This window comes from Haemorhous mexicanus, chromosome 1 (assembly GCF_027477595.1).
Source record: "Haemorhous mexicanus isolate bHaeMex1 chromosome 1, bHaeMex1.pri, whole genome shotgun sequence".
Classification (NCBI taxonomy): Eukaryota; Metazoa; Chordata; class Aves; order Passeriformes; family Fringillidae; genus Haemorhous; species Haemorhous mexicanus.
Window position 1 is genome coordinate 114,574,019 of NC_082341.1, and position 15,335 is coordinate 114,589,353.

The 15,335-nt window shown below is 36.2% G+C and overlaps 1 protein-coding gene and 1 long non-coding RNA gene across 6 annotated transcripts in view; one reads left to right on the top strand and one right to left on the bottom strand.

The window, feature by feature from the left end:
• The window catches only part of LOC132334051 (desmoglein-1-like), a 24,559-nt gene continuing 9,224 nt past the window's right edge, over positions 1–15,335 (top strand). The window contains exons 1-12 of one of the 2 annotated variants that reach the window (XM_059859761.1): positions 1–184; positions 6,793–6,828; positions 7,214–7,342; positions 8,004–8,159; positions 8,293–8,440; positions 9,394–9,557; positions 9,803–9,937; positions 10,507–10,692; positions 10,863–11,122; positions 12,057–12,199; positions 12,347–12,565; positions 13,669–14,187. In XM_059859761.1, coding sequence (XP_059715744.1) covers positions 137–184; positions 6,793–6,828; positions 7,214–7,342; positions 8,004–8,159; positions 8,293–8,440; positions 9,394–9,557; positions 9,803–9,937; positions 10,507–10,692; positions 10,863–11,122; positions 12,057–12,199; positions 12,347–12,565; positions 13,669–14,187 — 2,143 coding nt within the window. In that variant the 5' untranslated portion in view covers positions 1–136. The remainder of the gene's footprint in view (positions 185–6,792; positions 6,829–7,213; positions 7,343–8,003; positions 8,160–8,292; positions 8,441–9,393; positions 9,558–9,802; positions 9,938–10,506; positions 10,693–10,862; positions 11,123–12,056; positions 12,200–12,346; positions 12,566–13,668; positions 14,188–15,335) is intronic. The other variant, XM_059859767.1, reaches the window with a different exon arrangement.
• LOC132334075 (uncharacterized) overlaps positions 7,339–15,335 on the bottom strand; it is a 25,656-nt gene continuing 17,659 nt past the window's right edge. For 2 of the 4 annotated variants that reach the window (XR_009488338.1, XR_009488336.1), the window contains 3 exons: positions 10,856–11,036; positions 8,257–8,416; positions 7,339–7,637 (listed from right to left, as the gene is read on the bottom strand). This is a non-coding gene — a long non-coding RNA (uncharacterized LOC132334075). Of the gene's footprint in view, positions 7,668–8,256; positions 8,417–10,855; positions 11,037–13,709; positions 13,849–15,335 lie in introns of those variants that run through there. The other 2 variants (XR_009488335.1, XR_009488337.1) reach the window with 2 other exon arrangements.

Here is a 15,335-nt window from a genome sequence, read left to right on the forward strand (position 1 = left end):
GACACCTTGAAGGGCTGAGTATAAGGACATGTACAGAGTGTCTTTTTAAATAGTCACCAGAGCTGGGGGGGGAGGGGAACAGGAACAGGCTTGTAACCATAACTCAGTTGGACTTGTTTCTGAGAAGTCAGATGCCATGGATTGGCTCCCTCACCGAACGGCTGCTTTTCTGTTCCTTTTGTTGGTAAGTCAGATTTTAAAACAATATTTGTAAACGCTGTGACTATGCCAGTTTCATCTTCCTCAGCAGACCAATGCGTTTTACAATGTAAAATATTCCCCAAAAATATTTTGTGAAATTTGCCATAAAAACCAAAGCTCTGCTCATTTTAAACAGCACTTCTGAACAGTCTATAAAATAAAATTAGCTTTTCAGTAAATACTGACAAATGTTTCTTTTTAGACTTTTGGCGATCTGCTGATGTTCAAGATGTGGCTTTCTATATTTACTGCATGATTTTTCAGGCAAATGCTTTCTGTGGCTGCTATTTAAAGGTCACAGTTATTAATAAAATGCTATAATTATAAAAATTTTAATGGTTGGTTATAATTTGGTTCTATGTCTTTACTATTTTATCAGTTGAGGAAATACCCTTTTCTAAAAATTTAAAATGTATTTTTTCTAAAACAATTAGCGAGATCGTTTCAGAGCTAACCAAATCCTGCAGCTATTTTCAAGAGAGAAAAAAATGACAAAATTTAACTATCTCAATTAAGTAAAAATCAAGACTTGGCCTATTATTTCACATTGCAAAGGATTCCTGTGTTGTTGTGCCCTTGTGTCTGAGCCGCCATGTGCTGAGCAAGTGAATGCATGATGAAAGTGTTGCTCTTTGGGTTTGTTTTTCTCACTGTAAAAGGAAAGTTGTGGCTATGGTCAAGTGGCATAGTTGTTCAATGTGTTCATCAAGGCATGGAAATTACCCAGAAGGGACTTAAAAGGGCTATGGGTGCCCTACTGCTCTTGCAATCTGATTTTTGCATGGATTCATTTTACTCATCTGTGCTGATCTCTTGAAATTCGGTAGAGGTTTAAGGCCCTGAAGATTGAGAAGAGCAGGATTTCTACTATAGTTATGTCCTGTGGTTTTCATGAAATTTTACATTTTACACAGTGTATTAGTATGTGTAAACGTTTGCTAACTTCTCATTAATGACTTCTATAGAAACACTGTAGTCTGAGAAAAAGTTTGTGTTATAGGTTAAGAAATCCTAAAACTATTATGAAAATATTATCCATTAATTTTCAGTAACAGCTCTGGAATCACTAAAGTAGAACTAATTAACACAGAGCAGCTGCCAAGCAAGCAAGGGCAAAACTTGGCAAAAGCAAGTTATGTTTCGGATAAGTTTCAGCTTGTTCAAGGCAGCAGAGAGGTGTCTGAGACTGGCCTGTTGCACATCACACTAACACTTCTGGATTTTCATGAAGCACTAGTGACTATTCATTTCACTCAGTTACCTGGTGATGCACACTCCCAGTGTGTCGAAGTTCAAAATGCTTGACTGTTTTATGTCTAAGACCTGTCCATTCAAAGGCATTTTGCTGCTTTACTTCTCTCAGCAACACTGGAGTCATTTTCATTCTATCAGTATATTGTTGTTACAATTGTGAGTGATGGAGGGTAGGTGCTGAGTCAGAAAAAAAGAGCGATTCTGGAAAATGCCATTGTGTTTTGATGACTATCAAATATGTGAGCTTTTACTACCCAGAGGAAACCCTTGTTCTTGTTATGTGTTCTTCTGCCCAGCAATGTTCATGATGGCCTGTACGGCTTAACAGAGTATTTCAGCTCTTTAAAGAAAGGTGGCAGACAAGCTGTTGAGATCAAATTATACATTTATGTATCCAGTTTTAGTGTATTCTGAGAAAAAATTTTGGCTTTCAGCTTAACTAATCTTTCATGAAAATCACCTGTCTGAATGGTGTGTCTGGTTAGTATATTGTTAATAAGTTGCATCAAATAAAATTAACATGGAGTTATACATATTTTAGTACACTACTGCATTTTCAAAAAAAAACAAAAAAGGAAACTTACCAGCCCTGAAACGAATCATTTTCTCTATGGATTTCACCATTGGTGGGACTGATTCTGCAACCTTTGCTCATGTGACTTCAAAGACATTATTCTCATGAGTAAGGGAGTTCTGTTTGTGATACAAGCACAGACACGTTTTATGGAAATAACCTGTTTGATCAGCTATGACTCTTCTCCTGCCAGCTATCATGTGACAGCCAATAATTTTAAATTCACCACATCTCTTATGCATTTTGTCTGGATTTTCCCATATGTTATCTAGGCTTATTTTTTCCCCCCAGTCATAAGGCTATGGTTACACATCCTACTCACAACTTGATTGCGTAAAATATCGTAAAAGTAGTCAGGAGCTACATTCTCTTTTTGTATATTAATGTGAAACATCTGCCAGAACTGAATCAGGAACCTGCAGGGTCTTCTGCCAAATAATTCTGTTGTAGAAATATAAACTAAAGCAATTCCACATCCAGGAACTATCACCTAAGATTAGGTACTTAAGCCTGCAGTTTTACATTCCTAAGTAAAATGGCCATAAGCAAACATGCATTTGCAGCCAGAACACTCTAAGTCATATCAGAATTCAAGTTTTATTGAGGAGATTTATTGAGGGCACTTAGCATGACTAATTTGAAAAATTCAAATTTTAATGATAATGGCATACATCCTATATTGAAATTACTTTTCTGTTCATTTTTCTAATGGTTAAGCTCAGTTACTCTATAGAAATGTATTGTATCTGCATACAATAGAAGATACAATAGCAGAACAGAAATAATCTCAGTGGAAACTTTCCTAAAGTTGTCAGTTGTTTGAGTAAACTTATTTTAAAATAAATAAAACTTTGAAGTATATTCTTCAGCCTAACATGAGCATTGTCATAATTCCTGAATTATTCCTGTCACAATTGTTGAAAGAGTAATGGATCATCCATCCTGGGTGCAATTCAAAGTATTGCTAACACAGGAAACACCTGACCTCCTCTGAATTAGAAAACAAAATGCCAGAAAAATAATCCAGAAAATCTTTCCCTTTAAATTGGATGAAGTGCATTCATAAGTGACATATGAAAAAGTGAAGTATAGAAAAAGAAAATAATGTGTCAATTAAAAAGTGATAAAATGGCATATTTTTAACATATGAGGGTTTGTCTTATATTTGAACTCTGCCTCTCATTATTTCATATGCACTGATGTATCATTTTTTTAAAGAGATGCCGAATAAATAAAGGGGAAGGGTTCATTATTGCAACCCTTTTCTAGTCAGGGCTTTGGATGACTAAGAAAGATGTAAAAGTCCCAAAACGCTGACAGTACCAGAGCTACCACGGCAGCCTGATGACTAACACAATACGTGTGAGTTCTCAGCACTCCTCCCATCCAGGCCAACAACAATGCCACTGTTGACTTCAAAGAGAGAGAAGCAGATCCCATATGAATAATGCTGGGAAGATGTTAAAGGCATGTTCAGTCATTTAGATTTGAGTAGGTGGAGAAGGGAGGATTCCGTAATTACGTATGATATTGCTTGGCACTCAATTAATGATTAGTTAATTCTTGTTTGTAAATTGCTTTGAGGGTGCAAAGAACAGTAGACATCCTATGGGCCTAATTCTGTCCCCAGTTACATCAGAATAAATCCAGAATAACTCCAGTGTGACTCTAAATGTCATTTTGGACACAGTGTCCAGGTATCATTACGATAAAAGACAAGCTTTCAGACAGAGCACTGTGCAAATGACAGAAACCAAGATGACTTGTTTCCTGCTTGCACATCTCCCAACCCAAAACAGAAACAGCTTGTGCAACCAGCATCTAGATTCTTTGCAGCTTCTTTTTTCACAGTCTCTCAGAGACTAACAGGACAGTAAATCTTGGCATCTTTCTGACCAGCTTGCCTACCCCAAGGTCTTCAGGATGCATCCCACACATTCCAGTGGCTCCTATTGCTTTAATTATTGTTTATCCCCGTGTCTTTGGAAAGTACTGTACTTGGATATGGGTTTAGAAGGGAATTTTTTTAACTACCTAAAAACTTGCTGGGGTTAGCTGCTAGGAGACAGAACTTATCTCCTGGAAATAGCACTAGAAAAAAAAGTCTGCATCTCAGATAAATATTAGAAATAGATAACTGGGTTAGGGGAAGACTTCTAACTGCTGGTGACAGTGGAGAACCAGAAGACATTATTTGGGAGGGAGAGGAGTCTCTGTCCCTGAATTAAGTAGGGATTGTTCAAAATTATTCAGATTTATCTGGTGAACTAGACATTTTCATCTGATGTCTGCCTGCCCTCCTTCCTATACCACAACTATAACTGAGACATACCAAACAGAGCAACCATCGGAGTTCATTGGATCAGCTTTTTTCAATTAATAACATGAACTGTACTAAGGACTCTGAATTCAAGATCTTCCATTACCAACAAGTAGCAAAATGGGGTTTTCCTTCACTATCACTGCACAAGTGTGAAAATACAGGGCCTAAATTTACAATCCCCAGCATCACCAACTGACAAATTCCTGATGTTCCCATTACTGGTGCTCAAAAACAAAGGATAAGATTCCAGTGTGAAATATATATTTTTTCACTGCTTGAAAACAGAACTCACTATAGGCTGGAATCACGAGATTTATGAATGTTCACGTCTTTAAGTCATAGAATTCTTCACAGGTATAATTCTTATTTCAGAAAAACTCAGAATAGTTTTTCAGAATATGAGAGTGATGTGGCTGGGTGTGTGGTATTAGTCTCACTGTTAAGTAACAGGACAGGCCACATGATGCAGACAGCAGACAAGATTCACTAACGTTGCACCGGGAGGCGCATACCCATACTTTGCCGGGTCAAGACAATTGTTTGCATGCCAGAAGGGATTTCAGCCTAAGGGTGGAGAGGATTTCATTGTGCTCACCAAATGAGGTGGGATAGACAGATAAGAGATGTTCAATTAGTGTTATTTCTGGTGGACCTCATCACATCATTCGTGAGGGTGTAGTCTTCCCCTTTGACTCTTCCATGTTCCTCCGGGCTCCAAGGGGGGTTGTAAAAAAACACGACTGTGCTCCCACTGGGGCAAACAAACCCTGCCATTCACAGGGAGTTGATATTGTCCCTTCTCTGAGATGAGGAACAGAACTACTGCACATGAATTTGAACCCTGAAAATCTGAAGCCGAAAATTTAAACATAACCCCAACAAAAGTTAAAAGATATATTGGTACTTTTAGCACAACATGAACATATTGGAGAGATTCTCCTGCAGAGTACTTTTCTTAACTATTTATGTCAATAGCTGGCTCAAACAAGGAGAAAATCCTTACTCTGTGAATAGTCAAAAAAATTTCAAGTTATGAATGCAGATCAAATGGGCAGATCCAGTCTAAACTAATTGAGAAGCAGATTAAGGCATCCATTATAGGCCAAGGTCTCAAGGAGTGTTTTGGGTAAAACCAGATCATTGGAAACACTGTTTCATAAATGACAGATGGTGAATTCTTGCAGCATAAAGGCAAATGGGGAAGAGAGAGAGAGAGAGGAAGGAGGGTGAAGCTGCTGTTCATTAATCTGTTGCATGTGAGAAGTTGTCTTAACATGAAGTAAGTGGAAAAAATTTTGTGTCTGTGTTCCAGTCTTGCCAGTACAATGCAATAAATTTAAAGTGAGGAAAGTCCCATGATGTAAGGTTAAAAGATGCCAGATTTTATCCAAGTATAGCTGACATAAACCCCCACAGATATATCAGACAAAAAACAAAGAAACCAAACCAAACCAAAAAGATATGGGAAATTATAAGGAAGTGAAATACTCATAAGCGCAGCTGTTGACATTTGTTGAGAAAAGAGAAACACTGCAATAATTTTTGAGTCACCTAGATATTTTGTATCTTCCAATGATGAATGAAACAAGAATCCAGTTCTGAAAATCCCACATTCTTCACCCTTTATTGTCTGAAGAGAGCCAAAGCAGATCTTAAACCTGAAAGAGATGCTCTGAAGAAAGTGAACTTCATTTTCACACCCTATTTAGGAATAAAGTTAATTAAATTGTGCTGTATTTTAAATTGTGTTAATCAAGAAATTGAGGCTACTCTCATTTAAATGTTTGTTTTAAAGTAATTGCATACTGCATCTGATCCTGCTACCTTTATTTACTCAAGATTAGTTCCATAGTTGAGTCTCAAATCAAAATCAACTGCACTCCAGGGAAATTTGCCTGAAATCTTCAGGTGGGTTTCCATCTTACACTGAATCTCTTCAATCTCACTGAGAAGTTCCAAAAAACCCATTTTCATTCTTTTTGGTTAAATTACATAATTAAGTCCTCCAGGGTTATTGTCAACTTTCTAAATTGGAAAAAAAAAAAAAAAAAAGAGTAAATTATTTCAGATAAATACTTCCATGGTTTCCTAGAGTGCTTGGTAAAAACTCTTGCAAACACTACTCTCTTCAGCTGAGGTGTTAAAAATCTGTGTGAAAGCTTTATTTTGATGAAGGTATAGTTTGAAAATTGCTCTGGCATATCCTTTCAAGCTCAAAGTTCTGTTTTGAAAGACAGAATAGATTTTGAAGGTTTTAACTGTCAAGGAATTTAAGCGCTGGATATAGTAAAAATTGAATTTCGCAAACTCATTTATGGAAGTCTTGCATCTAGGTAAGCTATTGCAATAGGCCTGCAGTATAGCAATGTCTTGCAGCTGGGTTTTGCTTGCTGCATTTTGCCTTGCATTTTTACATGCCATTTTTTTATTGTTCTTGCAGGTACTCTTGGATTTCAGCACAGGATTTCATGTAGAGGTAATATATATTTATTTAGAAACTATTTTTCTGATTAAACAAAATGTAACAAATGAAAAAATCATGTGGAAAATACTCAACTAAGACACTTCTGAAGCTGAAGATTGAAAACATATTTAAATATTAAACAGCTGCAGGTAATAACCTGCTAACCCTCTCAAGAGAAATTCACCTAAATCTAAATGAGTATCTCATACAAGTGAGTAATTTTAAAATCAACATGTACAGTCATAGAGTTTGGGACTCACAGACATGCAAAAAAGCACATGGTAAAAAAGCACATGGTCTACAAAAATCTTTTTTCTTCTTATTGTTGGAAATTATAATTGTCTGTATTTATTTAAAATGGATTGAAGTCACATGATATTGGAACTCTTTCTCAAAGGTAAAAGAATGGGATGAAAATGGAATGGCAAGATGGAAAACCTTTAGAAGACAAAAACGTGAATGGATCAAATTTGCTGCAGCTTGTAGAGAAGGAGAAGACAATTCCAAGAGAAATCCAATTGCCAGAGTAAGTAGAAAGAAAAACACAAGTATTCACTGACAAGGAAGTTTTGCCAAAGATACACTGATAAAAGCAGAGAGATTTAAAAATACGTATGCTTAGAGTAGTAAAAGCACAGAATGTAGAATAAAAGAAAGATGTTGGAACATTCCCAGCTCTGCTGAGACAGTTTCATAAGGTGAATCCATGTGGCTGCTGAGGAGTAACCAGAGGCTTCCTAGAACATTTCCATGAAACTACTTCCCAGGCAGCTCCAACCAGTGACATTTTTCTTTTCTCTTTCTCTCATCCTGGGAAACCCCTGAGAAGAAATTCAAAGACTATAGATGACCTCTGGGAAACAGAGAAAAATAAATACCTTCCTGTTCTCTCACTGTGACCATGCCCTTACTGAGTTCCAGACACAGTGTGATACCCTTGAAATATATCTCCATTTCCCTGACAGATGTAGGAGAAATAGAAGGCCTATCCAGCCCTTAAGGGGAGATGGATGTCTAGGTTGACATTTTGTAGAAGAGCCTTCCATTGTTCTGTCAACTGAACCTTGTAATAAGTGGTTGAGAATCTGAAGTTATACAGAATTTTTTACAGGAACTAGGAATAGAAGAAAAAACCCTGTAGATGTCCTCGTTAAACTGGCATAAATTATTATTATCTGTCACTGTAGATCCGATCTGATTGTGAAGAAAACAATCCAATCACATACAGCATCTCTGGAGTTGGAATTGATCGTGCACCCTATGGAATATTTGTTGTTAATCCAAGAACAGGAGAAATTAATATAACATCAATAGTGGATAGGGAAATAACACCAGTATTTGTTGTAAGTACTCCCCTTTTTCTTCACCTTTATAATGATGGATCCAGGGTGGGACAGACAGCAAATTCGTTTGTTTCAAATTTCTACTTTGCTTACTTACCTTTTGGTTTTAAAATGAGTAAATCTCTCTGTTTAGATACGTTGCTTTGCTAAACACTCAGTGACCGGTATAGATTTGGAACCACCTCTGGAACTTCGAGTCAGAGTCCTGGATATAAATGATAACCCTCCTGTATTTGCACAAACTGTATTTACGGGATCTGTTGAAGAGAGCAGCATGGACAGTGAGTACCTACGCTACGCCTTTTTCAGTACTGCTAGTGAAGCTCACAGAATACAGTTAATACAAACCTGGAGTGCTCTTTCTGCTTTTCTTAGGGAATGACATAAAATGGTCAGAGCCACTGCAGAGGAGGGAGCAGCAGATGCTTCTCCAAGTGTTATTTGAGCCAGGGCCTGGGCTAATTGCTATAAATTAAACAGCAATGCTTCCTTCTCCCTTTCCTCCCACACACGAGTGCTGAATGTTCCAGGTTCTAACCATACCATCATGCAAATTATCTCAGATGTGAAAATGTAAAAGAAATAATTTCATTCCTTCTTATTAGAATAAAAATATCATTACACTTATTGCCTTGGAGGGGATGTAAAATACATTTTTCCCCATTTTTCTCTTTCAAATATTTGTACTTGTAGCCTGTGTATTTGCAATTGCAGCAGAACATTACTAAACGTTCCATACTTAAACCATTAAAATGGTTCTTTTTACCAAAAGTGCAGCAATCAACACTAGATATGCAAATAGCACTGAGGCAATGGTTCCTAACACTCATTTCCTTCTTTCTAGAAATTCTCATTTAAAGCTGTGATTCCTTATAGTAATCTCTACAAGCTCAGTACTTACTGTATTTGCATATTCCCTATGGTGATAGGGAATTTAACTTCTTTAAAGGAGTTCAGTGAAACTCTGCATTATTCTTTTCTTTGATTCTTAATTAATTTCAAGTCATTAACATTGTCAGAATCAGTACTACAAAACTAAAGTTTTGGTTTTCTCTGTAAATGTCAAGGAATAGATAGCCTTCTGTCATTTTCATACACTGTTTTAGCATTGTCTTGATGAGTTGTTTGCAGGAACTTGTTACAGAGATTTTCTTGGGGTTTTTTGTTTTGTTTTATTTGTTTGTTTCTTTTGTGGGGCTTTTTTAATTACTATTATCTTTTAATTTACTTTTAGACACACTGGTGATGAAAATCATTGCAACAGATGCAGATGAACCTAACCACTTGAATTCTAAAATTGCCTTCAAAATAGAGAGTCAGGAACCTTCTGGTCCACCCATGTTCATTATGAATAAATACACAGGAGAACTCCATCTTGCAAATTATCTTGACAGAGAGGTAACATTTCCCCTTCCAAAGCTAAATAAAATTATGCTGTAGTGAATATGTGCTATGAGAGCGAGAAAAATATAGGAAAGAAAAGTTGTGGTTTTTTCAAATATTAATGGAGAAATGCATGGTTTTGATGTGTCGCAATAAAATGTCTAAGTTGAATTCCTGTATTAGGAAATAGTAGCAAGCATGAGTTATTTATAAGATGCACAGATGGTCTTCTGACATACTCATTTCTCTTTTTGTGACAGCAACATAGTAGCTACACTCTGGTTGTGAAGGCATCAGACCGGGATGGGGCTGCAGATGGAATATCATCCCTTTGTAGCTGTAATGTGAAAGTTATCGATGTTAATGACAACTTTCCAACTCTTGCTCAAAGCTCTGTAAGTTTCCAATAACAAAGGCAGCAAAACTGATTAAAAACTCCGTTTAAAACCCCGTTGGTAACAGAGCCCTTACTAACCTGTAGAGAACGTTCATATTTACATGCTCCATGGGATTTACAGGGTTGTTCACTTGAAGAGTGCTCAAAATACAATCTGTCACTTGTGCAACAATTCTGGTAACATACACATAGATCATTTTTGTATTCAGAGATGTAAATCCTGACACTGTCAGGACTGACTTCTTTGCATTCAGAGAAATCCTGTCATACAGATGCCCAGATCCATGCAATATGAGATAATGTAAAATAGCCCAATCCTTGGAAGAACAATTTCTTATAGAAAGCACAAATCCTTTTCTTCAAAGATGCCTCTACAAACCTTGGAGGTGACACTTGGAGATTTTCAAAACTGTAACCATAATCACAATTTTCCCAGAACGCATTTTTTTATCAAATTGGCATGGACTGTGCTCAAAACATCCTTCAAAAGAATCTCTGCAGACAGCTGTGTTTTCCTGTTTTCCAAACATATATATGTTTGCTAATAGATTTTGTCTGTCATTTCAGTTTTCAGCAAGTATTTCAGAAAATTCACTCAGTTCAGAACTGCTAAGAATACAAGCTCTGGATGCTGATGAAGAGTTTACAGACAACTGGTTAGCAGAGTTTTTCTTTATATCCGGTAATGAAGATAACTGTTTTGAAATTATTACAGATCGAGCTACAAATCAAGGAATCCTTAGAGTAATTAAGGTATGGAGAAATATTGTGATTCAGCTCTTGACTCAAAATTTTAATTAACTGTTATTAGAATTAAGCAGGCAGTAAAAACACTGTCACTCAACCATTTAAAATAAAAAATATTTTTAAAATATTAAAGGAGCTTTTATGTATTATCTAGTGTTCTGTGGTTTACCTTTTAGGAGCTGGATTTTGAACACATGCGGACTCACTCACTGATGATTGGTGTCAGGAATGTAGCTGCATTCCACCACTCTGTTGCACATGAGTACCAAATATTTGGGACACCCCTCACAGTTGAAGTAAAAAATTTGATTGAACCACCAAGATTTCATCCATCTTCCGTTGTGTTTTCCCTGGCAGAAGGTGCAAGAGTGAATTATGTTGTAGGAACATACACAGCCATGGATGAGGACACTAGAACCATTGCATCAAATGTTGTGTAAGCTCTGCTCTGCTTAACTCCCTGGATGGAATAATTCTTTTGAGATTTCAATGGGATGAGGAATAGGTATTTTAAAGGATGCTTTAAAAAACAATGTTTATTGATTAGCAATAGAAAAATGGCAATAGAATAGTACTATATAGTATCATACATTCTATATTATTATAGAATAGTATATAACCCATTTTTGTGCTATAATTGCTTTTCTTTCCTGACTGCTTTCCTTAGCCTTATGCACCAGACAAAGAAAATAAGACTTTTCTAACAGGCTGTAAGTTAAATAGACTAGAATAAGGTTTGGTTTTTACTCAGCCTAAGAATGTTTTTTCTTGAAACATTTGTTACAAGGAGGGAATTTGTTAGCATTGCAAGAAAAGCAGACAGAAAATCCCAATAACAGTCAATATTATCCAATCAGAATAGAAGAGATCCCTACTAGTTCATTTTCTAAAAAAAAAAAAAATTACACTTGTTTCTCTTGAAATTAACAATAATAACTGAGACTATAATTTGCTTTTCGGTGCATGTAGAAATTAATACAACCTATTTACAAATATTTGAAATAAATTCCTAAAACACAGAAATGTATCGGCAAATACAACTGTAGAACGTTATAGGAAGAGCTGTGGATTTAACCATTGCTATCAACAAGGTTCCTAGTAAAGGTTTATAGGATCCAGAAAAGTTTTACTTTTAAACCATAATGCCACTTTCAAAATAAAATGGGCTTCCATGCATTTGCTTTGTTCCTAATTACTTTTCTGTTTTTTTTGGAGTTTACATGGATTTTGCTTGGGCTGGGGAAATGAAATAGGATCTAACATAGCCAAAAGAAAAATGCTCCAAAGTGTCAAATTTTATCTGCAAAAATAAATATGTAATACATATATTCATAATATAATGCTGAGTATTTTTACTTCACCAAACACAGATATAGTATAGGACGTGATCCAGCTGCCTGGTTCAGAATCAATCAAAACACTGGTGAAATCACACTGAACAAAGTTATTACCCGGGATTCTGTCTACGTAGTCAATGGGCAGTACCAAGCAGAGGTTCTGGCTATCACCAGAGGTAAGAAAATATTAAGTTTTCCAAAATAAACTCTTTGTGTTCCAGATTGCTCTAAATTTTTTTTTGCTGTTTCTAGTTTTCCAACCCTAATTGCATTGTTTATAGTATCACTATTCCCTCCTGACCACAAATATCTTTTTTTTACAGGGGCTCCTCGATATACTGCTACTGGCACCATTGTGCTTTCAATAGATGGCATCAATGCCAATTGCCCAACTATTAATACTGAAATGAGGAAAGTATGTATGCATTCCCCATCAGTGGTTATCTCAGCAAAGCCTAGGGATGGTGATCTCTATGCTACCCCGTTCACATTCAGCATACATGGTGAACCTCAGACTACATGGATTATCAGACGAATAAATGGTAAATTAACCTACATTTTATAACACAATAAATGATAGCAATAAGCTCTTATCCAAAATAACTGATTGGGATGTTACTTTATTAACAAACAAAACACTTATTAGAATCTATCCAAATCTCAGCTAAATACGAATCTAAGAAGTTACTCCAAATTTGAAAATATGCATGTATACATATATATATATTAGAATATTTAAATCAGAATTATTAAATGTGTTATATTTTAAAGGCAACTGAAAATTTAATAGCAAAACTGTACTTTGAGTATAACTATGGCAAGTGCCTTTATGTGTCTAAACATAATGAAGTAAATCAAAAGGAGTAATTTGGCACTTTTTTATTTCTATGTCATCTAAAAAATCCTAAGCATATAAAAAAATCTCAAATTTGTTTATTAAAGTATAAAGTTTATAGTAAGCAGAGCTTTACTTTTATGAGAGGCATACGAAAATGGCAAATTAAGATTAAAACTTTTTAAATTTATTGTACCTGTCAGACCTACTTATATTTTAAAGAAAATAATTTTAGGCAGTGCCCAGTGAAGCTTTGCCAGTTTCCTTCAATATGTCATAACAAAATAATGAATTAATCAAATCCCATGCATAACTAAATGACAGAATTTGCATAACTTACTGTTTACATACAAGACTACATTATATGGCAAGTATGACAATTGCAAGTATTCTTGAGTCTCCTAAACAGTTGCAAATATGTAATTTTAAATATTTTAAACCTATAAACCTACTGAAAAATTTTATGGAAAACATGCATGAATTCCTTGAGAGAGGAATAAGAATTGCATAAAAGTTTCAACTTTTATCTTTACCGTTGTGCGAATAAAATTCAGGAAACGCAGCAGTGGAAATAAAAGATTTAATTTTCCCCTTTTATATTTCTCAAGCTTTGAAGTGATAACTAGACTGATTTGACTCATGTTTTGCAAGAAAAAAAACAATCATAGATGAGTATTTTAAATACTGTAGATGCATAAGTAATTGAGGTGCTTAGAAAGAGAACATGTTTTTCCATTCTGTTTTATGAATGTAATACACAAGCAGTATAGAATTGTCTTTTTTTTTTTTTTTTTTTTTTGTCCCTCCTAGATTCGTCTGCAGAGCTAGTGGGCCAGAACATAGACTTTTACCTTTATAGGATCTCTGTTGTCGTAAGGGATAGCCAAGGCCGGCGCTGTGCTCGACCACACATAATTCCTGTGCAAGCCTGCCAGTGTGATAGTCGGAACTACTGCACCAATGGGGCCACAAGAATAATTATCATCGGTGGCGGTGGCAGCTCTGGTGGTGGTGGCACTGGTGGTGGTGGCACTGGTGGTGGTGGCACTGCTGGAGGTGGTGGTGGTGGCACTGCTGGAGGAGACCGGGAAGACGCAGGACAGCAAGGTGGTGGTGATTATGGCCAGACTAGACCTGGAGGAGATTTTGAGGACTACACAGAGGGGCAGGCTTATACTGATGGCTACGAAGGAGGTGAGGACGGATATACTGCCTCCACTGATGACAGTTACGCAGGAAATGAAAATTATGGCAGGCAATTAGACTCAAATACCACACTTAGTGGTGCTGCCATTGGCCTGATGTTCCTCGGCGGATTAATATTTGTTTGTGAGTATAAAATTAAGAAAACTATTTCTATAATTTTTCTAAATAATGTAAAAAGTGCATTTTTTAATTCTTCTACAATAAGGTTACTTTTTTAATTGATTGTTAATCCACTGGCTGCTATTGGCCATTTGACAGAGAAAAAAAATTGTCTTTTAAACGAAAAGAATTTCCATACGTTTTATGTTATACATACATTTTTCATTCAAAATTAAGTATTTCCTTCCTAAGACTTGTTATCCAATTCCTAGACAGAGCTGTCCTGTCACTTACATTTAGCAATTTCTACTTCCATGACATTACTAGCAGAAATGGGCAAGTATCAGCTCCAAGTTGGGTATGAAAGGATCTGAAAGCAAGATTCCTTTGAACTCAAAGCCAGATTTCAGTAGCAGAACAATAAGTCATAGATTTTGAAACTTTTGGCTACTCCTTCCAAACATTACATCTAATAAAAAACCAGTAGCATTTATGAAAACAGGATCAAAACAGGATGTTAATTCATTTGTCCTAGTACATTCATGAAGAATTATGAGCTTCATGGACTCAAGTTAGAATTTATACATGCAATTACTTCTCAGACTACCACAATCATAGGTGATCAACCTTCTCTCATGGCCTGGGTATCAAGTAATCAACATCTAAAATATCCCATTGCAGAAATACTGATTACAAAACCTGAGGAAATTGATCTTTTTTCCCCCTGATTTTTTGAGGAGGGGGGTTTGGTTCAGGTTTTGATCTTTGTTTAGGAGAAATCAACAAACACACAATTTTAAAGATTCAAAAGGCTGTGCAATTTGTAGTCCCCAGATGGTTTATCTTACAGGACAGACTCTCTTTCTGCCTTTGGAAATCTCCCCTCGTAGTCTGGAGTAAATACATCCTTAGTCATGCTGTGTGAGGCAGCACTTTGTACATGGTATAGTCCTTTCCCCTTTTCATTTCACTTCTATGTTCAAGTAATCAGAGGGCTGGAGCAACTCTCCTACGAAGACAGGCTGAGAGAGTTGGAACTGTTCAGCCTGGAGAAGTCTCCAAAGGAAACCTTAGGGCAGCCTTCCAGTTCCTAAAGGGGTCCTGCAAAAGAGCTGTGGAGGGACTTTTTGGAAGGGCATGTTGTGACAGGACAAGGAGCAATGGATTCCAAC